The following is a 24,987-nucleotide window of genomic DNA, read 5'->3' as shown; positions in this document are numbered from 1 at the left end:
CCGAGTTACATGAACTTTGAAAAGTAGAGTTTTAGATTCAATGAAATATACTGAACAAAATGCATTGTTCTAAGTCAAGTCATATATTAAGACAATGATATTTGAAAAATAATGTTAAAATTAATTTTCCATCCTTTTAACAAAGACCAAAGAAATGTTTGTATGTACAGTTACCAAACCCAGGGTTAGCATAACCCATAAAATAAGGAAAACATGCACTTTTTTTCTTCCAAGAGAGCTGAATAACAGTTCTTTGGAAAGAAAGCAGGGAATAGTTGCTCTCCTTCATGCAAATTCTTCAGTCTGAGATTTAGATTATGATTGATCTTACTGTTATGTTTTCCCTATCATTAGGGTTACTTTCCTCATAAAAAAGAGAGACAAAGAAAAAAGTGTCTTAGTGTACAAGCATATTGTTTCTTAAGGTGTAGTCACTATTTCCATGATGGACATGAGTTTCAGTAAACTCCGGGAGTTGGTGATGGACAGGGAGGCCTGGCGTGCTGCGATTCATGGGGTCTCAAAGAGTCGGACACGACTGAGCAACTGAACTGAACTGAACACCTTAAGTAATAATATGTTTATACACTTTTTTTTCCTTATATATTTCTTTATTAAAAAGGAAAATAATCCTAATGATAGGGAAAACATAGAGGTAAGATTTATCATAGTCTAAATTTCAGAATCTGAAGAATTTGCATGAAGGAGAGCAACTATTCCCTGCTTTCTTTCCAAGGACTAATGTTCAGCTCTCTTGAAGGAAAAAATGCACACGTTTTCCATATTTTATGGTGTATTCACTATTCCAGTGAATCATTTTGTGGCTTCCCTGGTGGCTCAGATGGTAAAGAATCCACCTGTAATGCAGGAGACCCAGCTTCAATCCCTGGGTTGGGAAGATCCCCTAGAGAAGGGAATGGATACCCGCTCCAGTATTCTTGCCTGGAGAATCCCCATGGACAGAGAAGCCTTGCGGGCTACAATCAATGGGGTCACAAAGTTGAACATAACTGAGCAACTAACATACATACACATGAATCATTTTTAAAAACAGAATTCTGCAGTCAAAGTTGGAAAATGTTACACACTATGTCTTCCTTCTAGAAACACAACGAATATTAACATAGTAAACTTTCCAAGAAATCTTGGTACAAAAAATAATAAATTAATTTATACTAGTTTAAAACAAAGTTATTAATAAATAGCTTACTTCCCAAATTCAAGTCTGCACAGAAGGGTTTATTTTTAACAACACTTGTTAATATTTCAAGTTTCTAATATTCCATGGGGTACATTTGGGAAGATGCTGCTTTAGATGCACTTTTAACTGTTCGTCTTCTTTGATTTTCCTTTGGTTATTTTTATTATCCTGTTTCTTTCTATTTTTGTTTTTAGATACAACATTTATTAAGTGCTTTCTGTATTCTAGGCACTGTTTAAGATATTTTATGGTCATTATCCCAATTATTCCTGACAGTAATCCTCTGAGATAAATATAGCCAATCACCATAGGAACCCCAGAGAAGAGAAATCATTCCCCCTACATCCTGCTGCTGGTAAGAGGAACAACCTAGAGAGTTGAAATTGAAATCAGGTCTCTCTGGTCCAACAATATCTATCTTTTTTTTTCTTGTTAAAGTGGTAATTTATTTATTTTTTACTAATTTTTATCGGAGTGCATTGGTTTCTCCTGCAATACAAATCAGCTCTGTGTTTACATATATCCCCTCTTGTCAGTTTCCTTCCCATTTAGGTCACATGGAGCACAGAGGAGAGTTCCCCATGCTCTACAGTAGGATCTCACTAGTTATATATTTTACACATAGTATCAACTGTGTATATATGTCAATCCCAGTCTCCCAATCAATCCTACCACTCCCTCCTTTCCCCTTTGGTGTCCATACATTTTTTCTCCACATCTTATTTGCAAAGTATAAATACAGACAGGGACATAGATGCCTATCCTAACAAACAAGAGGCCAGTTCTTAACTCTGCAACTCCCAGAAGCATGCCACCTTTCCCAAGCTCTAAGAAACCAACAGACTATTTCCCAATCCAAAGATTTTCCAGATCTTAGTTTACAGGACCATTCTGTTGTCTTTGATGCTGTTGGCCCATCATTCCCACTCGAAACCAGACCTTGGGTTCCTTGATTCTTATACCTCTCTGGCTATTCCTTCTTCACCTTCCAAGGTTCCTTATTAAATGTTAGTGCTCCTCAAGGTCTCACCCTGGCTCATTGTCCTTCTCTCCTTTGCCCCCTGCTGAAACATCCCCTTTCACAACTTCAGGTCTGCCCTTTCCCCTAGACCAGACTCGTATCTAAGTATCTGCTTTTTTAGGCATGTCAAACTCAAGAGGCCCTCTACTAACCTCATCATGCACTATAGTAATAGAGGTCCCAGCAGTGCAGGCAGGAGAAACTTCAGAGAGTTTAATCAAGAGACTGTTAATTAAAGTGTGGAGCAGAAATAATGATACTAAGTAGGGATGTTAAAGTATCCAGGGAGAAGTAGCAGTGAGAAGCTATTATCCTACAGGGACCAAGAAGCTGTTTCTGGAACTTGGCCAGAACGTGGCCTTAATAGAGAGGCTGACTACAAGATTGGAAGAGAGACTGAATCTACTGCTTATCAGGGTCCAGCCAAGGTGGATGCTGGGGGAATAAGGACTCTGATACTTCCTATTAGTCAAACTCACTATAGGCCAAAGGGCAAGGGGACCTGAAGAAGCAGCCTTTATAGGGGAGCTCCCTGGCACTGTGGGTGGAGAAAGGGGTATGCTGATCTGGAGGAGAATGGACACCACCAGCCCACATGGTATCATAATAGTAGCAACATTTCAGGCAAAGGTATCAGTTACTTGGAAAAGAGCTTGGACTCCTCTTTCTCTAATTTCCCACATGTAACTAGCCTTGTCAATTTAGTTATTTTGAACACCACCCCTCTTCCTTTGGTCCCTTTTCCCATCACCCTGGTGTCAAGATTTGTATTATATCTCTTAATTGGATCATTACAATAACCTCCTAGCAGTTTAACTGCTTCCAGATTTGGTATACCTTTGAGAAAGCCTTTCCTACAGCCAAAGGCTCTATCAAAAATGCAAATCTTATTCCATTCAGTTTTGATTAAACCCTTCAATAGTCTTCTTCACCTAGACAATAAAGACTCTACATTCTGGCACAGCATATAGGAATCTCCTTAAACTGACTTCCATCCCTTGATTTCTGTGCATATAAATTTGTATTTTCCTAAATGCTACCATGCTTTTCAGAACAGTGGGTCTGAAAAACAGCAACAGAAGTCTCAGCTTTCTAAATAACAGTTAAATGAGATGATACAAAACAAGAGAAATGTTCATAATTTAAATCACATATACATTAGTGTTACAAAATATAGTTCTGATTTTGTACCTCTACGTTGTAGATAAATCACGTCCCTATTAATTTTATTTACTAGTAAAGGTACAAAATGACCAGGTTCATCTGGTTTTAATTTGCTTTATGAGAGAAACGGTCTTGTTAGAAAAATGAACTGCACAGTATTCCTATTTAGGAAGAGTGGGAAACCAAACAAATGAAGAGTATTCAAGAAGAAACACGTTTACATATAGATAGAAGGTTGGCAATATACTGTTTTCATCAAACCTTTTTCTTTTGATTCCCTAATTTTCCCTATCTTCATTTTCTTACAGAAATTACCATGCATACTTATAATTTGTAACACAGCCCTTGAACTCAAGAGTCCTAGTTTCAATTCTGATTCTCTGTTTCTGAAAGATTTTTTCAAGTATATATCATTTCTCTCTCTCATCTCAATTTCTTGACAAAAAAGAGGGGAAAACTGCTCTATCCAGAAACCTCTACAACCTTGTTTCAAACATCCTCTTGTTTGTTTGGTGATTTTAGCATATTTAGAAGTAAGAGGAATTGACCTTTTAGATAATTAGAATGCCTAGGGAAAAGAGACATATTTTACTGGAGAATTAGATTCTGAATGAATGAGTTGAGGATGATTTTCTGACACAGAGATAAGATACGGTTCTACTTATAGAAATGAATTGGAAGGCACCATGTTCAGAGGAAAATGAAAACTAGAAAGCAGCACTCTGGAGACGAAGAACAAGCTTAGGAAAGGACAAGCTCATTAATTAGGAGTAATTAGTGATGACAGATTACATAAGAGGTGTTCAAGAATACCTCTTCTGATACTCTTCTGAATTATTGATAGAAACAATATGGAACCTGCTGGAACCAACAGCACCAGAAGAGAAGAGGACAAGAGACTTTGTGTTCTGTCTCTAGCTTTGTCCTACCCCATTTACCCTCCTGTTCATTCTACTGGTGCCATGTTAACCTGTTTTAGCTCCTCAAGTCAATGACATAAGTGCACAAGGAGGTCTCCCACATATTTATTTAAGAAGAAGGAGCTGACACCAATGTGTCTCTAAGAGCACCAGAGAAGAGTTCTTTAAGGCATTGCATTGGTTTATGCCCCTGGATTGAACATTACCATAGATACGACTAAGACCAGGCTGTAGAAAAGGCCTTGTCTCCTAAAAGCAAAGTTATGGCAAAAAACCAGAGGGATTTATAATAGAAGAATGCAGAAATCTTTGTCAGTTCCAGTTGGCACTGGTCACAGAAGAAGGATGATATGGAAGAGGAAGCAAAAATACCACCTGTATATTTGCATATTGGCTGAAGTTGTAGGCCATATACAAAGGTAAGGAAAGTTATTCCTCCTAGTATTTTAACTCAAACTTGTACAAACTATATTATATTTTAAACATATTATTTATTTTTGGCTGCATTGGGTTTCTGTTGCTGATGCAGACTTTCTCTAGTTGCGGTGAGCATGGGCTTCAGTAGTTGTGGCACATGGGCTTAATTGCCTCCCAACAGGTGGAATTCTCCCAGACCAGGGATTGAACCCACATCGCCTGCATTGGCAGGTGGACTCCCAAACACCAGGCCACCAGGGAAGTTCTCAACACACACTTTTAACTGATGACAGTTAACAGCAGTTGAGGTAACAGTGATGAATAAATGAGTAATCCAAAGTATTATTTTGGAGGGAAATACCATATGGGTATTTCCTTTGCCAACAAAGGTCCGTCTAATCAAAGTTATGGTTTTTCCAGTAGTCGTGTATGGATGTGAGAGTTGGACCACAGAGAAAGCTGAGCACCAAAGAATTGGTGCTTTTGAATTGTGTCAGAGAAGACTCTTGAGAGTCCCTTGGACTGCAAGGAGATCCAACCAGTCCATCCTAAAGGAAATCAGTCTTGAATATTCATTAGAAGGACTGATGCTGAAGCTGAAACTCCAATACTTTGGCCACCTGATGTGAAGAACTGACTCATTGGAAAAGACGCTGATGCTGGGAAAAACTGAAGGCAGGAGGAGAAGGGAATGACAGAGAATGAGATGGTTGGATGGCATCAGCAACTCGATGGACATGAGTTTGAGTAGGCTCCAGGTGTTGGGGATGGACAGGGAAACCTAGTGTGTTGCAGTCCATGGGGTCACAAAGAGTCCAACGTGACTGAGTGACTGAACTGAACTGACCATGTGGGTATTTTGATTTAAGACTTTTATAAGTTCTTAATATAAGGGATGGGTAATATTTTATTATTTTTGGTATAATGATTGCATTGTAACTATAATGATTTCATTCCCACAGTGCTAATTTCCTCATGTTTTCCTTAAAGATGAATTCACAACTCAAATTTACTGATACTTACCACATCTCTGTCAAAAACTACTTATACAATGCCAAAAATTTAAATCCTGTTTATTAAACTTCTATCATATGCCTAACACTGCATTCTAGTTACAATAGAAGGCAAAAATTTACAATGAAAGTGGAAGTGAAAGTCACTCAGTCGTATTCAACTCTTGCCTAGAATCCTCTAGGCAAGAATACTGGAGTGGGTAGCCTTTCCCTTCTCCAGGAGATCTTCCCAACCTAGGAATCAAACCCAGGCCTCCCACATTGCAGGTGGATTCTTTACCAGCTGAGCCACAAGGGAAGCCCGAAATTTACAATAGACATGCCTTTATTTCACAAACATTTACAATGTATTTGGAGTAACTAAATGAACATACTGCTTCTTTTCCAGTAAAGCTCATCACTGTACTATGCTATACTTCTGAAAATACAACACCACTGGAACTGTGTAACTGAAGGCATTATATTAGGAAGAAAATGAAAAATAAATATCTGTGGTCACAGCTGTGAGGCATTCTACTGTGCTAAGCTGCTACCAATCACAATGGTTTACTCAGATGTACTAACTCTATCCAATACCAAGATCCTTTGGAAACACTAAAGACTCAAGTGAAAATTATGTTTATAAGACAAAAGAATCAATGTACTTATAAATTCAAATACCTGTAAGTTGGATATTTAAATACTAGAAACAGCACTACATTTAAAAAATAAAGTAAAACTCCCCTTGTTTTAAATTATTTATTCATACAGACACATATTTTCTTATGAGCCAAAATGAGAAACAGGTAAATGTGAATTTTTTATACTTTCACAGAGCAACAATCTTTCACATAGCAAAGAACAGAAGCAAACAGATGCTCACGTTGGGAAGGATTATCACCCAATTCCCTGTAGAAGTCCAGCCCAGTGAACCTTCTCCAATTTACTAGGGATGTCACATGTAAGAGAGTTTCTCTAATAGGTTGGCAACAACATTTGCCAAGGAAGTCAACTGACAAAGAAATTAATGGCAGCAAACTTCACTGCAAGGAGAATGGTATAAGCTGCTTCAGAAAGATGAAAAGATTGTCGTTCAACTGCCAACATTGTGTGATATAGAATGTGAATGTAAAGCCTCAAAAAGGAAAGTGAAGATTCTTCTGTGTGTCTGTGCCTGTATGTGTGTGGGGTGGGCAGGAGAGCCGGGGAAGAGGGAGAGAAATGGAGGTGGTGAAGAGAATTAGGGAGAATAAGAAAGATAAGGGACTTCCCTGCCAGTCCAGTGGTTAAGACTGTGTCTTCCAATGGAGGGAGTGAGGATTCCATCCCTGGTTGGGAGGCTGAGATCTCACATGCCTCATGGCCAAAAAAACCCAGAACATAAAACAGAAGCAATATTGTAACAAATTCAGTAAAGACTTTTAAAATGATCCACATCAAAAGAGAGGAGCAGGGGAAAAGAAGTGGAGAAAGACAGATAAACCTTGGAAAGTGGGTATTTCTCCTGAATAAATACTATGGTCAGCATGATAACACTCATGCTTTATAGAATTAAACATAAACCTCTTTCAGAAAATGTAATTGAAGCCCTTTCAAATTTAATGTTCCTCGATTATATATCAAGTAAGGGCAGAGATGGAAGGAAATATAGAGAGGAGGTTCAGAGAGAAAGAAGGATTCATGCCAAGCCTAGGACTTTAGGGAAACCTTCCAGTTGACCACTAATGGGAACCATTTCAGGGAAGGCAGAATTTTAATTCCTATGATGTCATATTCCACAATTTACATCTTCATTGAGAAAATACTGATGTCGAGTGAAATGATATAGGAAGTAATTTTCAAGGAGAGGTTTAGTAAAGATAGGCTAGGTGAGAGAAATTACATTGTTTCCCCTGAAATTATGGGAAGATGTACAGAAAGGGGGAATCACCAGATAAATATTAACACTACTCCATTTACATTTACACATGGGTAGAACGGCTTCTCTGGTAGCTCAGCTGGTAAAGAATCCCCCTGCAATGCAGGAGACCCTGGTTCAATTATTGGGTTGGGAAGATCCCTGGAGAAGGGATAGGCTACCCACTGCAGTATTCTTGGCCTTTCCTGGTGGCTCAGATGGTAAAGAAACCACCTGCAATGCGGGAGACCTGGGTTTGATCCCGGTGTTGGGAAGATCCCCCTGGAGGAGGGCATGGCAACCCACTCCAATATTCTTGCCTGGAGAATCTCATGGACTGAGGAGCCTGGCGGGCTACAGTCCATGGGGTCACCAAGTGCCGGACATGACTGAGCGACTAAGCACAGCACCGCATGGGCAGAACACTGAGACTTGTGTGTATGCGCATGCGCAGTCATGTCAGAGTCTTTGTGACCCCACAGATGGAAGCCCATCAGGCTCCTCTCTCTGTGGAATTTTTCCAGGCAAGAATACTGGAGTGGGTTACCATTTCCTTCTCCAGGGCATCTTCCTGACCCAGGGATAGAAGCCGCATCTCCTGCATCGATCGGCAGCACATTCTGTACCACTGGGCCACCTGGGAAGCTCAAGTGAGTTTGAAAGGCTCCCAGTATATTTGATAACAGAGTTCTTTTATTTTCTATTTTTATATATACCGCCACTATTTATATGAAAGTAGAAAGCCTCATAACCAACATTGTGCTTAGGAAACATCAATTATGCAGACATTAACCTCATAACATAAAGTGGGTGATTTAAACAATTGGACATGTCTGATTAAATGTGTCCATCACTAAACCATGAACAGAGAACAATGCACAAAGGCTTCCTTAGCCAGGCATCTTGAGGCTACAGCAATGAAATTGGTTATAGTCAATCATATAGGGAAATGGGTTCGTTTTGACTCAACACAGACAAACCTTTTTAGATTTCATCACTGAGATTCAACCAACAACTTGGTATTTAATAATGGAAAGCTATGTTTCCTTTTTTTAATTTTTAAAATTATTTTCTACTAAACTTTTACTTTATGTTGGAATATGGCCAATTAACAATGTTGTGATAGCTTCCAGTGGACTGTTTGACTGGTATTTATTCAGGAGCTTGAATGCAAAAGCATCTCCAAATTGTGGAAAGATTATGCTGTGAACCAAATTTACTGTGAAATATACTATTTCCAAAATGTAAATGCATTATTTCAGTGCCTGGTTAACCACTTTCTTGTCAATTGTAACAAAATAAGTGAATGAAATAGCATATGCAAAATACCTAGAAGACTGACTGGTACATAGTGGGTATTCAGTAATATATATATATATATGAACATATGCATATGTATATATACACAGACATATAGGGAAGGGAACGGCTACCCACTCCAGTATTCTTGCCTGGGAAATCCCAGGGACAGAGGAGCCTGGCAGGCTACAGTCCATGGGGTTGCGATGAGTTGGACACAACTAAGTGACTAACACTTTCATATATCTATATCCTTTCTCTGTTATACTTTATATTCAGGAGACATAAAATGCTGCATTTACATGAAATATAAAGTAATGATTTTCTTTACAAGATCATTTGTCCCATGACTGTATTTATTAAATGGCAAGCTTTATTAATGTACTTACCATCATAAGTTACACTAAACTACAAATGTGCAGGAAAACATTTATTATGTGGAACTGGGTGAACATCTGTTACAGTCTATTCCATCACTGACTACAATTTCTAATTCAAATATCAAGTTTCTGATTAGAATTTCTGCCACAAATTTTTCCATTTTATTTATGGAACTCTTCCTCCACTCCCAAAATCATCATTTGACCATTTCTGAAATTCTTGCTCAGCATAAAGCATTCAAATAAAAACCTGAGATACTGCCAAAGGTTCAATTTGGATCAGATGTCATATGTGCAAGTCCTAGCTGTTACTTAGTAAAATGTGTGGTTATTCAATTTCTCACTTTGCATTCATGACAAGTGTTGCATAGACATAATAGACATGACAGAATATGACAAACAGAAATATTAATAGGAACTTCAAAGTTTGTGCATGTTCATAGAACATACACATTTATGGTGTCTACTTAGAGAGCAAACTCTTAGAGTAAAAATATATGACCAAGCTTATTATTTATTAGATTTAAAAAATTATTCATAGCTTCAGAAAATGTAAAAACATATTAAGTATAATTTGGAATCGTGTTGAGGCTCTCTACTGCTGTTTCTCCCAAAAACTATTTTTTCTTTTTTCCACGAAGGTAAATGAAAATATGGAATATTTAAAACTGGCTGTTCTCAATCCATTGGCTCTGTTCCACTATCTCTTTATCAGACATTCATAATTAATGGTGCGTATGAGCAAGAAGTGACTCTTTGATAAGAAAACGTTTGCATCCATTAATATTTCATCCATTTCTAAGGTAGATAGCGCTGTGGTGCTGAAAGGATAGCTCCTGGTCACCTGTCGACACATTTGAGTTTGCTTCGCCAAAAAAAGGACTAAATAACAGAACTGAAGTAGGCACCCGGAAGACACGAAGAGAAGACAATCACCTCCCTTATAACTTCATAACACTTCTCCAAAGACATCTAACTTAAATTTCTTTAAAAAATTTTATGTACAGTGTAGTTGTCAAACTAGGATTTCTTTTAAAGCAGTCCTTGTCTGGTTTATATTCCCCAAAGTAAAACCCCGAGGAAGATATTCCAAAGAAGACACGACAAAGTTAATTATACAGATGTCTGACACTGAAATTTAGAGGTAGCATCCTCAGTAAATACAGTGAAGAAAAGTCTAGAGACTTTGTAAAGGCTGGAGAGGAGAACGTGGGGAGAGGAGTCCAAGCTCAAGCTTACACTCCTTAGTCAGACAATCACGCTCACTAACCACCCCGGCAGTCCGTTTTCAGCCAGGGAGCTCAGCCCCCGGGGTACCATTCCAGCAAAAGGTAAATTAAGACAAAGACTCCACAACCCCGTTGGGGGAGGGTAGAAAGGTGAAGCGGCATTGGGGTGCAGTAGCGACCAGAAGGGAAAGTGACCTCATTTTGTCTGAGGAAGCACCACCGGAGAGGCCACCTTTGATGGAGATGCCGAAGGCGGTCAAAGAGCACAAAGGGTCAAAGCTGGAGGGAGCAAACTTCCCTGTTCTTCCACCCCATCCCTCAAGCCCGCGGGGAACACGCAGAGGCAAGGACAACAAAGCGTGCGCTCCGGCGCCTGCAGCCGGGCCATCCCGCCCGCGGGGCGCGCGGCTCCCGGGCGGCAGAGCTAGGGCGCCCGAGCGCGGGCGCAGGCAGGACCGCGGGGGCTGGGGGAAGGGGGTCCCCTACCTTGAACAGCACAAAGAGCCAGAGCAGGAGGAGGCGGCGGCCGCCGCGCGTCCTCGTGGGCAGGTGCCCCATCGCGGCGTGGACGGGGAGCCGGGAGTACGGTGGCGCCGCCTGGCTCTGCCGGCGGCTCACAATGGCGAGCTGGGGCTGCAGCCTCAGACCCTGGGCGCCGAGGTTGCTCCGGGAGGGCGCATCCTGCCTTTCCAGTCCCCCTGCGTCTGCTCCCCTTCCGCCTTCTGCACCCGGGATCCTCTAGGAACGCGCCGGGCGCGGCTGCTCTTTAACAGTTAAGGATGGTGAGGGTGGGGATTGGAGTGGGCGAGGCTCTGGCGCGGCGGCCGCGTGGGGAGCGGGAGGCGGGGGCCCTGCGCGCCGCCCGCCGCGGTCCTCCGGCAGCGGAGATACTCACGCTCCGGGCTGCGGACCCGTAAAGAGACAGCAGCCGCGGGGCCCTCCCACCAGGGTCCGCCCGCCGCCTCGCAGCCCAGGACGGCCCCTCACTCCAGGCTCCGCCCCAAAGCTTCCCACAGTCTCTGGGACGCAAGAGTTCTTCCCGGACTCCTCGGGAGCAACTCAGGAGCTGGAAACCCGGGGCCTCTCTAGGTCCACCTACTTCTGCTACCAACTGCAGGCTCCTCCGTCCATGGGGATTCTCCAGGCAAGAGTACTGGAGTGGGTTGCCATTTCTTTCTCCAGGGGATCTTCCCGACCCAGGGATCGAACCCAGGTCTCCCGCATTGCGGGCAGACGCTTTAACCTCTGAGCCACCAGGGAAGCCCTTTCACTTTCACTTTTCTTGGGGCGGGGGGGGGGGGTGGGCGGGAGTGGCGGTTGTGAATGTAGGGATGGAGCTCAGTATGGGGGGAGGGGTGCGCGCGCGCGCGTGTCCGCGCTGGGTCGTGTCTGACTCTTTGCGACCCCATGATCTGTAGCCCGCCAGGCTCTTCTGACTATGGAATTTTCCAGGCTAGAATACTGGAGGGGGTTGCCACTTCTCATTCTAGGGTATCATCCGGACCCAGGGATTGAACCCTCAGCTCTTGCGTCTCCTGTATTGGCAAGCGGATTCTTTACCGCTAGCGCCACCTGGGAACCTTACCGAGGAGGATAATCCTTCCCGTTTCCACGCTTCCTCCCATTTAAATGCTCCCATTCTCCAACCTACTGTATGGTACTGGGAGCCCCGCCGGTTGCTCTGTGATGAGCTAAATGGGAAGGAAATCCGAAAAAGAGGAGATATACACATACACAGGTATGGGCTTCCCAGGTGGCCTTAGTAAAGAACCTGCCTGCAAATGCAGGAGACATAAGAGAAGTGGGTTGGATCCCTGGATGGGTACTTTCTTTATCACTGAGTCACCGGGGAAGCCTATCTAAGCATGCATACATGAACATACGCACACATACATGTATTTTTATATATATTCATAATCCGCAACATGGGCACCCATGGATGGATTGGATGGGTTGGATCCCTCCTCCTCCTCCCTGGAGGAGGGCATGGCTACGCACTCCAGTATTCTTGCCTGGAGAATTCCATGGACAGAGGAGTCTAGCAGGCTATTGTCCATAGGATCACAAAGAGTCTGAAATGACTGAAGCTCCTTAGCATGCGCTCATGTACAAATATAGCTGATTCACTTCTCTGTACAGCAGAAACTCACACATTGTAAAGCAACTGTACTTCAATAAAAATTAACAAAATAACAAACACTCTCCTTCTCTCTATCCAACACTCACCCAGGAGGAACTAGCATATATATCTGTTTTTTTCTGTTTGAAATCAGAAGTTTTGTAAACTCTAAGGGCTGTCCTTTGAAACTTGAGTGGAATATAAGGAGGAGGTTTGTTCACATTATATGACTCATATTTATAAACACATAAACATTCATATACTTTTTAAAATGCTTACTGATTACAGAAACTATTGAACTTTTCCAGAGTCATTATGTCATTTTACATTCCCACTATGAAAGTGTGAGTAGGAGGAGGGGAAAGAGAGGGTGTGTAAGTTAAAAGTGGTGATAAAATAGTTCTGTATCTTGACTGTGGTGGCGGTTGCACAAGTCTACCCAGATGATAAAATTGTATAGAAACACACACAAATGAGTGCATGTAAAACTGGTGAAATTTGAATAAGGTCGGTGAATTCTACAACTGGCAATTGTTTGATTTTAATACCTAAATACTATAGTTATATAAGATGTTACTCTTGAAGGAAACTGAGTGGAGGTATATGGGACCTTTCTGTACTATTTTTTTTTTTAATTGAGCTATAATTGACATTTGACATTGTGTTAATTTCAGAGGTACAACATAATGATTCCATATTTGTATGCACAGATGGCTGGTATGTATTTGTGTATCTGAGAAAGGTTTAGATTGAATATATTTACATGAATATATATGTGTACTGATTTATTATTTGCATAAATATAGAATAATGGTCTGAATTTATGCCTTTGGTGTTTTCCTTTAGAAACTACTTTCCTTCTCACCTTCTTCTCTTCACATGCTCAATTTAGTGCCCTTATGTCCACACTTGACTGGCCTGGACCTTCTCTTTCTCTTGAGAAAATATTAGTTGTTTCTCCATCCCTTTAAGTCAGAGTCATGGGTTATCTGAAAATTTTATTCTTGGGACTAGACTTGTAGGGTTTTGGTTTGGTATATTCTCTTTATATTCAGAAGCTCCTAAAAGCAGAATTCTATTCCCACTCACTCCCAAAAGTGACAGTAAAAAGTGTCTGGAACCAAATAGTTGTTTAGGCCAGTGACAAAACCACACTCATAAGTTTCCAACAATTTCTATTTTTTTTCTATTTTAAATAAAGTTAGATTTTAAAGTATGGGTGCCCATGTTGCAAATTATGAATATATATAAAAATACATGTATGTGTGCATATGTTCATGTATGCATGTTTAGATGGGTTCCCCGGTGGCTCAGTGGTAAAGAATCCACCTGCACTGCAGGAGCGGTAGGAGACACAGGTTCAGTCCCTGGGTAGGAAGAAACCCTGGAGGTGGGCATGGCAACCCACTTCAGTATTTTTGCCTGGAAAATCCCGTGGACAGAGGAGCCTGATGGGCTACAGTCCATGGGGTCACAAAGAGTCGGACACGACTGAGTGACTGAGCACCCACCCATGGGTGTGTAGATACTACACGGATATAGGCTTAAGGATGTGTGTAGGGTGTGAGAAATACAATGTACTAATCATACATTCATCATGCAAATGCAAAAAGAGCTTTCACAATAATGGGCATTTTTACAATAATCATCTTTTCTATGTTGTTTTCCATTTTTATCATTTACATCACAGTTCGCTTAGCCCTTTATCCCCTGGACACTTGCACACGTGGATCACTTTGGGAGAACGATAACAGTAAACAGCAGGCAGTAAAGCACTCTCCAGTGAAGAATTAGTTGTTAGCATTTTTAATATTCCATTCTGATACTGTGATTAGGTGGCCTGAAGACTGAGGGTATTATTTCATAATCCAGAAAATGTTCTCTTCAGAGAAGGTATTTCACTTCGCCATTGCCGGATAAAATACTTTCATGTGTTTTTATTGCACTTAAAAATATATATATTGAGAATCTTTCTGGGAGAGACACCCAAGAAGAAGGCAAATGCTGCATCATCACCTGTGTGGGGTTTTCAATCCATAGAGCCTGCTGTGTGCTTTTTGAACTATTGATTGGTTTTTTCAATGCAGTACTTCCAAAGGATGGTGAATCTTATTTTGCTGTTTCCAGGACTCCAAATCCACAAGAATGGCCGTGGGCAACATAAGGCGCCTCCAGTAATGTATGCTTCAAAATGTTTGTTGTGATTACATGATCACAACGACACTGCTAGATAAAGAAGGCTGAGATCGTTAGCACCAACTGTTTTCTCCATAATGCTGCATTTCTGGGAGAAATAATAAATGCAGATAAAACAGAATCTCTTGCATTCCCTAAGACAGGCATTTAAAAATGAATTCTCACAAAATGAAATAAAGCTCTCTACTTTCTTAGGAAATAAGAAGGTGGTTAATGAGCAAGAAACTGGAAGACCTTTTTTTTTTTTTTAAATCTGCAAGAGACTTTGCTTTGGTTAGGAAAAATAAACTTTTCCTAAATAGGTAAAAAAAAAAAAAAAAAAAGAGGTGCCCAGGACTAAGTGTTCACATCTATCTCTTCTGTAGAAAGAGAAGCAATAGCAGCCACAGAGAAGGAGCTGTAATCCCTATGAGAGATTTAATGAGGAGTCAAATGGAACTCTTACTGTGCCCTTGCCAATGAAGTTCAATTCTGTCCTCCAGGGACCAACTCTAATGTAGTTCAATGTGTTTAGTCCTGGCTTCCACCACTGAAATCTCCTGCCAGGCTGTCAGCAGTTTCAGTGTGATAGGATTGTATTTATGGGAGTTGCTCAATGAGAAATAGTTTACTGTTTAAGGAATGCAGAAAAAAACTCCAGTCACTGATCTCTAGAATATAATCCATCTAAGAAGTTCACTAAGAGCCATGCATTTTGTCATCTATATCTCACATATTATAGTTGTTATAACATAGGTACTGTAGATTATATGTAATATGTTCTCAAGGTCAGATGACCAGGCAGCATTTTTATTTTCAATTTATTTGAGCATTTGCTTTCATTTTACTCTTGATGAACACTGGCTTCTCGCCTAAAAGATGTGTTGACAATTCACAAATTCTGTCTCTCAAAATGGGAGTGATTGGCAGCCCTCAGGTGGACAGCAAGTTTCAACTGCCAAGACTTATTATTCTTGCCACACTTGAAAAACAGTGAAATTCACTACAGAAGGTCACTTTTGCTTTTGCATGTAGTCTGTTTTCCCATTACCTCTTTTTTCTTCCTAAATAATTCCTGTTAAGGCATCTATCTTAAAAAAAAAAAAAAAGACTGTAGCATGGTTTTAAGAAAAATCAAGTAAGAATATTGTACTACAAGGTAAAGGCTTCATGACACAAAATTATCCACTCAGAGGAATAAGAAAACAGAAAACATGAGCAGATATTTAGCACTGGACACAAACTACAGGCTGTAGATGAGTGATCCTAAATCAGGAAGGCAGATGGTAATTTTAAGATACTATTCACTCTTACAGTTATTTTCTAAAATTGCTGTGTGCTGTTAGCATTTTCTTTAATAGAACAAAATTTTAAAAAAATAGAATACATTAAAAAGCCTTAAGTCATGCAGCTTTATTTTATATTTTGTTTCTATGCATTAGCTAATGAACTTTAATTATGCTTTTTTCTGAGCTCCCAGACATTGATATCATTTAACCATCTAATTTTTCTTCAAATTAACTAGGCTTCTTGACCAATTATAATTTAAAGCATTAACACCTGCATGGGAGGAGTCACTTTAGCTTAGCAAACCGCATGACTAAAACTTGAATATAATTTATAAATAAAGACACATTTACAATTTATAATATATTTTATTATATTCTGTTGCAAAGTGGACATGGTGTCTGTAGATCCTTCCTTATCTTCTTCCCTTCCCTTCAGTTCAGTTCAGTTCAGTCGCTCAGTCGTGTCCGACTCTTTGCGACCCCATGAATCGCAGCACGCCAGGCCTCCCTGTCCATCACAAACTCCCAGAGTTTACTCAAACTCATGCCCATAGAGTCAGTGATGCCATCCAGCCATCTCATCCTCTGTCGTCCCCTTCTCCTCCTGCCCCCAATCCCTCCCAGCCTCAGGGTCTTTTCCAGTGAGTCAACTCTTCTCATGAGGTGGCCAAAGTATTGGAGTCTCAGCTTCAGCATCAGTCCTTCCAATGAACACCTAGGACTTAACTCCTTCAGGATGGACTGGTTGGATCTCCTTGCAGTCCAAGGGACTCTCAAGAGTTTCAACACCACAGTTCTTCCCTTACTTCCCTTCAAATTAAAGGTGGAATGCAGCGTTCACTGCCTACTATGTGACACACACAGTGTCTGTATTTGTGTTACTAAGAATGGTTGCCAATAGATAATTATAGAAAATTTGGTCATAGTGATTTCATAGAAACTATGAAAACATTAACCACATACTTTGATAACACACTGTTTTAGCTGCTAAGGACTTTACCAAGAGGCACAATAATATTACATGGACAATCTTGCTGCTGCTGCTGCTGCTGCTGCTGCTAAGTCACTTCTTACTCCAGGCCAATTCAGTTCAGTTCAGTTCAGTCGCTCAGTCATGTCTGACTCTCTGTGACCCCATGAACCGCAGCAGACCAGGCCTCCCTGTCCATCACCAACTCCCGGAGTCCACCCAAACCCATGACTATTGAGGCAGTGATACCATCCAACCATCTCCTCCTCTGTCGTCCCCTTCTCCTCCTGCCCTCAATCTTTCCCAGTACCAGGGTCTTTTCCAATGAGTCAGGTCTTCGCATCAGGTGGCCAAAGTACTGGAGTTTCAACTTCAACATCAGTCCTTCCACTGAACACCCAGGACTGATCTCCTTTCAGATGGACTGGTTGGATCTCCTTGCAGACCAAGGGACTCTCAAGAGTCTTCTCCAACACCGCAGTTCAAAAGCATCAATTCTTTGGTGCTCAGCTTTCTATATAGTCCAACTCTCACATCCATACATGACCAGTGGAAAAACCATAATCAATTTTTTATGCTAAAAATGACAAAGTTAATAATATTCTCAAATCTGTGAGAGATGGGGTGAAGATGATCATAGTCTAAAGAGGAATGGGGAATGCCACTGATAGATTGGTGTCTCAGAAGGAGGATCTGGAAGAAAAAATTTTGAGGAAGCCACAAATGTTCTGGGGGAAATTCCAGTGCCCACGGGAATAACATTTTCCTCATGAAGGGACATAAAGAAAAGGCATAATTGTGAAGCTGTGCATTTCTAGATATGTCTGCATAGTATGACTATCTGTAAAAGGAACAGTCTGGGAGAAAGAGTTGAATGTAAAGATTTCATCTCATTTGTTGGGTTATTCAATACTGCAGAGACTGTTAGAAAGGTAAGCATTGAAGATATGGTTAGAGGATGATTTGAATGCAATCCAGGAAGGGATCAGTTTATGTCAAGCCTATGCCAGTCTCTGTTAATTCACTGTCTCACATTTCAGCTGTCATTTCCAACCTTTTCTATTCAGTTTAAACCTCCAACACTCAGACCTGCAGACTTTTTCAGTGCTTTGATTTACCTTTTACCTTACAGAGAAAATGGGCTTCCCTGGCAGCTCAGGTGGTAAAGAATCTGCTTGTAATGCAAGAGACTAGGGTTTGATCCCTGGGTTGGGAAGATATCCTGAAGAAGGGAACAGCAACCCACTCCAGTATTCTTGCCTGGAGACTTCCATGAACAGAGGAGCCTGTGGGCTATAGTCCATGGGGTCACAAGTGAGCAACTAACACTTTACAGAGGAAACATCGGCCATTAAGTGACAACACTTTTTGTCTTCCCTGACAGCAAAAATAATCCCCCCTGTATCTGTTTCTATCTTTCTTATTAAAAGCAAAGAGCTCTCTCTTAATAACCACCTAAATCTAATTCCACCACCTGTTTTGTAGAATACATTCCTTCCAGCCTCCCCTGCCCTCTTATTTTAAACACCTCCCTTTTAATATATTCCACCTCTTGGCTTTTTTTAAAGATTTGTTTTGATGTGGATGAGTTTTAAAGTTTTTATTGAATTTGTTACAGTATCACTTTTGCTTTATGTTTTGATTTTTTTGACTGCGAGGCTTGTGAGATGTTAGCTCCATAACCAGCGACTGAAGCCACACCTCTGGCATTGGAGGGCAAAGTCTTAATCACTGGATTACCAAGGAAGTCCCTCCCTTAGCTTTTTTTAGCCATGTTCATGTCTTTAAGATTAAAGGAAAGAAAACCTTCACCAAATCTTTCATGCTCTCAGTTGCCGCCTTTTCTTTCTCCTGATGTTTCACCACTGCCCCTTTACAGTAGTCTTTTTCTGAAGTGTTGTGTGTGTTTTCTGTCCCCATTTTTTCATCCTCTATTTACCCTTCAGACCACTCTGATGTAACTTCTACTCCCGTTATCTCTCTAATGCTGCTCTCATTTGGTAGCATTTGCTATGTTGACTTGTCCCTCCTTTCTGAAACACTCTCATCTCTGAATTTTCATCATTCTGCATGTTTCTGGCTTTTTTGTATATCTCTGGATGTTCTTCTAAAATCTCCCTTGCTGGATTATTCTCCCCTTCCTGTCCATTTACCATTGCAGTTTTAAAAGATTAATCCTAATCTCTACTATTTTCCTCTGTATCTGTGCCCTAGCATTCTAATCTATGACTATGTTTCAATTTCCACCTAGGCAGACTATCTAAAGAGTTATATCATCAGGCTTTGTACAACACTCTTTTGACCCATGCCAACCCTGCATGCTTAAAAGTCCTTTTGAATGTTTAAAACACCTTAAGCATTAAAATGTCTATAAATAAAAAATGCTGGAGAGGGTGTAGAGGAAAGGGAGCCCTCCTACCCTTTTGGCGGGAATGTAAATTCTACAGCCATTATGGAAAACAGTATGAAGATTTCTTTTCCTTAAAAAACTAAAAATAGAGTTGCCATATGATACAGCAATCCCACTCCTGGGTTTACATCCAGAAAAGATGAAAACTAATTTTAAAAGATACATGTACTCCGGTATTCATAGCAACACTGTTAACAATAAGCAAGATATGGAAGCAACTTAAATGTCCATAGACAGATGAATGGTGTATCTATATCACATCTTTATACACACACACAAACACACATATGCATGCACACAATAGAATACTGCTCAGCCATAAAAAAGAATGAAATAATGACATTTGTAGCAACATGGATGGACCTAAAGATGATCATACCAACTGAAGTAAGTCAGAAAGAGAAAGACAAATACTATATGATATAAATTATATGTGGGATCTAAAATATGACACAAATAAACAGACTCACAGACATAGAAAACAAACTTATGTTAACCAAAGGGGAAAAAGGGTGGGGGGAGGGGATAAAGGAAGAGTTTGAGTTTAGCAGGTACAAACTACTATGTATAAAATAGATAAACAACAAAGTCCTACTGTACATTACCAGGAACTATATTCAATATATTGTAATAAAACTTACTGAAAATAATATCATAAAGAGTAAGTGTGTGTGTGCACATGTGTGCGTGCGCACACATGCAAAGTCACTTCAGTTTTGTCTGACTCTTTGTGACCCTATGGACCACAGCCTGCCAGATTTCCCTGTCCATGGGGTTCTCCAGTCAAGAATACTAGAGTGGTTGCCATGCTGTTCTCCAGGGGATCTTCCTGACCCAGGGATCGAACCTGCATCTCCTGTGTCTCTTGCATTGTAGGCAGACTCTTTACCATATATGGGCTTCCCAGGTGGTGCTAGCTATAAACATATATACCTAAAATCACTTTGCTGTACCCCATAAAGTAATACAACATTGCAAATCAACTATACTTCAATTAAAAAATAAAAACACCTCAAAGTTTAAAAGTCTGAAACTGAGCTCCTAATACTTCCCCCAGAATTATCTTATCTCCATAAATGATACCAGCACCAAACCATTTTTCACAAGCTGAGAACCAAGGAATCATCATTGATGCCTCCTTCTCCTCCCCGATAATACCATATCCAATTTGATTCAATGTCCTGTCATTTTATGTCTGAAATAGTTATGTCAATTCACTTTTCTCTATCCCAACCACTTTCATTCTAGTTCAAATTAACATTATCTCTTGTCTGAATGATTACAATCCCTTCCTAATTGTAAGAGTCTACCTGTAACCCCTACAGTTTCTTCTACTTTGCCTTGAAACACAATAGGACTTAAAGCAGGTTCCATCTGCCCCCATATGAGCTGAGTTTGATGAGCTCACTCTGACTTTCTTATATAAATCCAAGCAATGGCTTGGATCCAACCAGTCCATCCTGAAGGAAATCAGTCCTGAATATTCCTTGGAAGGACTGATGCTGAAGCTGAAACTCCAATAGTTTGGCCACATGATGTGAAGAACTGACTCATTTGAAAAGACCCTGATACTGGGGAAATTGAAAGCAGGAGGAGACGGGGATGACAGAGGTTGAGATGGTTGGATGGCATCACCGACATGATGTTTGAGTAGCACGTAAGTTTGAGTAGGCTCCGGGAGTTGGTGATGGACAGGGAGCCTGGCGTGCTGCAGTCCATGGGGTCGCAAAGAATTGGACACGACTCAGCGACTGAACTGACTGACTGACTGTGGCTCCTAAGTCCCTCTGTGTCTTACCTTCATTTCAAGCCTTTTGTCACACCTCCATCTCCTCTGCTCTCTAACCTTCTAAATTTCATACGTACTGTGTCTCCTCCTGACAGAGTCGTGTGTCTGGTCTCTATTTCTAGAATGCTCCTCTCTTCTCTTTAATCTGATGTCTGCTCAAACTTCACTTCCTGAGCCTTATCGCACAGTTGCAGGTTTCAGAGCCCATTAGTACTTTTATTATTGATATTTTCCTTTTTTTAATCACCATTTACCTAATTGAATGTCTCCTTCATTAGACAGTAAACTCTGCAAGCATAGACATTATGTCAAGTATTTGTTTGCCACTGTCTCCAGAGGATTTGTCCGTTTCAGGAAAAAAGGAGGTACCCAGAAACTATTGGTGGAATGAATAAAGCAGCATAATTACCAATTAAAATTATACTATCAAACATTGAAATATGAAATATTTATGTTACTGTTTTGGTCTGATTGTTCAAGATGCAAATCTCTCCTCCAGTTTCACTTAGGCTTTTTTATAAAACAGCAGATAAGAGTCAGCAAAGTAATAGAAATAGTATGACTTATCCTGGGAAACCTTGCAGAACAGCTAAGAACAGTGAGTGATGAAGAAGAGGAACGCAGAGGAGCAAATAATTTTTATTAGGATGATGTGCTGTGCTGTGTCTAGTCGCTCAGTCCTGTCCGACTCTCTGCGACCCTGTGGACCATAGCCTGCCAGCCTCCTCTGTCCATGGGGATTCTCCAGGCATGTTACCATGCCCTGCTCCAGGGGATCTTCCAAATTAAGATGATAGTTTTACTCAAAATTTAGGCAATCCTTCAACTTTTGAATGGATAAAGAAACCGTGATCTATACAACAACAGAATATTACTCAGGGATAAAAATAAACTACATGCCACAGATGAATGAATCTCAGATACATTATGCTAAGTGAAGAGAAGTCAGACCCAAAAATCCACCCACTGTATGATGCCACTTTTGGAAATGGCACAACTATAGGGAGAAAAGAAAAAAACGGATCAACGGTTGCCAAGGGCCAGAGGGGATGAGAGAGAGTGACTAAAAAGGGACACAGGGGACTTTTGGGGGAATGGAAACGTTCTAAGTTTTGATTTTGTTGGCAGTCACATGACATGGGCTTGTCAAAACTCATCAAACTTTACCTTAATAAGAATAAATTTTACTATATTTTTTAATTTAAAAAAAGCCAAAAAACCAAATCCAGGCAAGAATTAAGTATGGTCAAAAAGCATTCTGTCCCATGACAAAATAGTTTTTAAAATGAAAATATTATTTTATGTTCTTGTATGGGAGTATCAGCATTTCTAAGAGCATTTCAAAATGTTTAAAGATAACAGTGTTTTAGTTACAGTGTGATTGACTCTCCCCAAATATCTCAGGATAAAATCTTAGGATTAAGCTTATGAAATTACTTAGCTCTCTTCCACTTTTTCTCCTTTTAACTGAGAGATTTACATGGATTATTCATTAAGTCACCCAGCAAACATGTATTTTTCAACTTGTGCCATATTGGGCTCAGCTAAGACAGTTCAGGGAGCTTTCAAACTGGTGGAAAAAATGATATACTAAAAGAACTATCAAAAAGAGAAAATACAGTAAGTAAAAGCAAAAATAGAGACAAATGCTAAAAGCATTCAGGAAGGGGAGAGAGTGTTTATACATTTGAAGATCCTGAAATCTGGAAAACCCAGGTTATGCCTTGAAACATGAGTAATTAGGGGAGTTGAGGTGACAAATTGACACAGGAAAATCCTTTGCTCACCAATACCCATATCTCTCTCTTCTTCCTGGGAGCACATAGCTTGATTGCACTTCCCAGTTTCTCTTTAAGTGTTGAGATAAAGTCATGGAATGCGGTAGAAGCTATGTGCATCTCCAAGCCTGGCCCATAAAAACCTCCAGGCACAATCTTCACTTTCATCCTGAAGAGAGAAGCCTCTAATGACCTAAAGAAGTTAAGACTCCTAAGATGAAAGGACCCTTGATCCCTGGCCTTGGCAAGAAAAGAGAACACCAGTCAACCCACTCTGGACCATGATCTGAAAGGTGAAGAGATATATTTAGACCAGGAGACCATCAAAGGCCAGGTTAAGGGAACTAGGACTATTGAAATATTTTTGCAGTTACCTGATCAGAACTGGATCCTTTAGAAAAAAATGGCCTGAGTATATATTTTTTGTAAGATGGATTGATTGGGAAAAAAGAGAGTATCAAGGGATTCCAAATTTTAGTACAAGTTGAACTAAATTAATCATTTAGAAAATCTGCTTTGGGAAAGTGACTGCAGAAGTAAAAGATTTGTGACTGTAAGAACATGTTCAAACCTCTGTGAACCCTTAATTTGCTACGTACAAGAGCCTTGCAGACAACACCCTGGGCCCGCACATATGGTTTAGCCAAGAGAAACGCTTTCCATCTGAGACCCGTAGAACCTACTCGCTCTGTCAAGGTTTCAAGCTGTCTTATCCCTACTCATCTTCACAGAGTCACTCAGTTTGTTTGCTTGGCTTTCCTTTCTTGGTGCTTCACTTCTACCGACTTAGTGCATGTCTCCCTGAACTCCATTTTTTTTTTTTTTTTTGCAATTTAGATTATCTGAGTCCCTTCAAAATTGTTTCTGGTCATTCTTATTGGATCCCATTGATCTTTAAGCCTGTCCTTACTTTCTGGCACTGTATGAACAATTTAAAAATCTGTCCTTTTGATAAAACAAATTAAATTAACAGAGGTCTTAAATTATAATCTATTAAATTGCTTGGCAAATGTTTGTTGTGCACTTACTATGTGGCAGGCTCTGTTTTAATGCTCAGAATAGGAACAAAACCAGGAATGGCCCTGGAGGCAGTGATCTCTCTGATGTGTTGCAGTGATCTCTCTGATGTGTTCAAGTGCTGTGTTTGAGGATCAGCCTAAAGGCTAGTGTGTTAGGAATGGAATGTTTATAGAGGACATTGGTGGTAGATGAGGGTGAGAGATGTTGACAGAAGATTGCATGGGACCTCAAAGATCATTATAAAGACTTTGACTTTAACCAGAGAGATAGGAAACTGGTTCAGAGTCTTGTGTAGAAGAGTGATATTGTCTAACTTAGGTGTACTCCTAGCCTCTGTGTTGAGAATATCCTCTTGGAAACAAGGTGAGAAGACCTGTTAGAAGGTTATTGGATATGCAGATAAGAAATAATGTGCAGTGGAGATGCTGAGAAAGTTTGAGAGTCAAGAATGAAAAACATTTGCTCAGGAATCAGATATAAATTAGTGAGAATAAGTAAAAACAGGAACTTGAGATGACACCCAGGTTTTTAGTTTAGACAGGATGGACGAGCCATTATTTGGTTAAAGGAAGACTGAGCTAGTGTAGGGGTTGAGGATAGACTAGGAGTTCAGTTTTGGACATGTTAATTTTTAATACTTATTAGACATCTCATTAGACAGGTGGATAGAACGTAGACAAATCATTCTGGAAATGAGGGGTTCAATCTGGACTGGAGTAATACATTTAAATAACTTTAGTGTAGAAAATGGTATTTAAAACTTTGAAACTGAGATCACCAAGGGAGAGTGTAGATAGAGAAAAGAAGAAATCAAAGGGTTGAGAATTAGCTTTATTTCAACTTCGGGCCTTGCAAAATGCAGCAATAAACTCCCTAGAAACAAACGAAGAGAAAAACCTCCTCTCCCTCCATTGTGG

The 24,987-nt window shown here is 40.3% G+C and overlaps 1 protein-coding gene across 3 annotated transcripts in view; it reads right to left on the bottom strand.

The window, feature by feature from the left end:
- PTPRO (protein tyrosine phosphatase receptor type O) overlaps positions 1–11,422 on the bottom strand; it is a 263,411-nt gene extending 251,989 nt beyond the window's left edge. For all 3 annotated transcript variants that reach the window (XM_043440848.1, XM_043440849.1, XM_043440850.1), the window contains exon 1: positions 11,007–11,422. In XM_043440848.1, the coding sequence (XP_043296783.1) occupies positions 11,007–11,078 (72 nt within the window). In that variant the 5' untranslated portion in view covers positions 11,079–11,422. The remainder of the gene's footprint in view (positions 1–11,006) is intronic.
- Between the last annotated feature and the right edge of the window lie 13,565 nt (positions 11,423–24,987).

The sequence above is a fragment of the Cervus canadensis genome, chromosome 21 (genome assembly GCF_019320065.1).
Source record: "Cervus canadensis isolate Bull #8, Minnesota chromosome 21, ASM1932006v1, whole genome shotgun sequence".
NCBI classification, from domain to species: Eukaryota; Metazoa; Chordata; class Mammalia; order Artiodactyla; family Cervidae; genus Cervus; species Cervus canadensis.
Note: the sequence above shows the minus strand (reverse complement) of the source record. Positions and strands in the feature narration are given on the sequence as shown.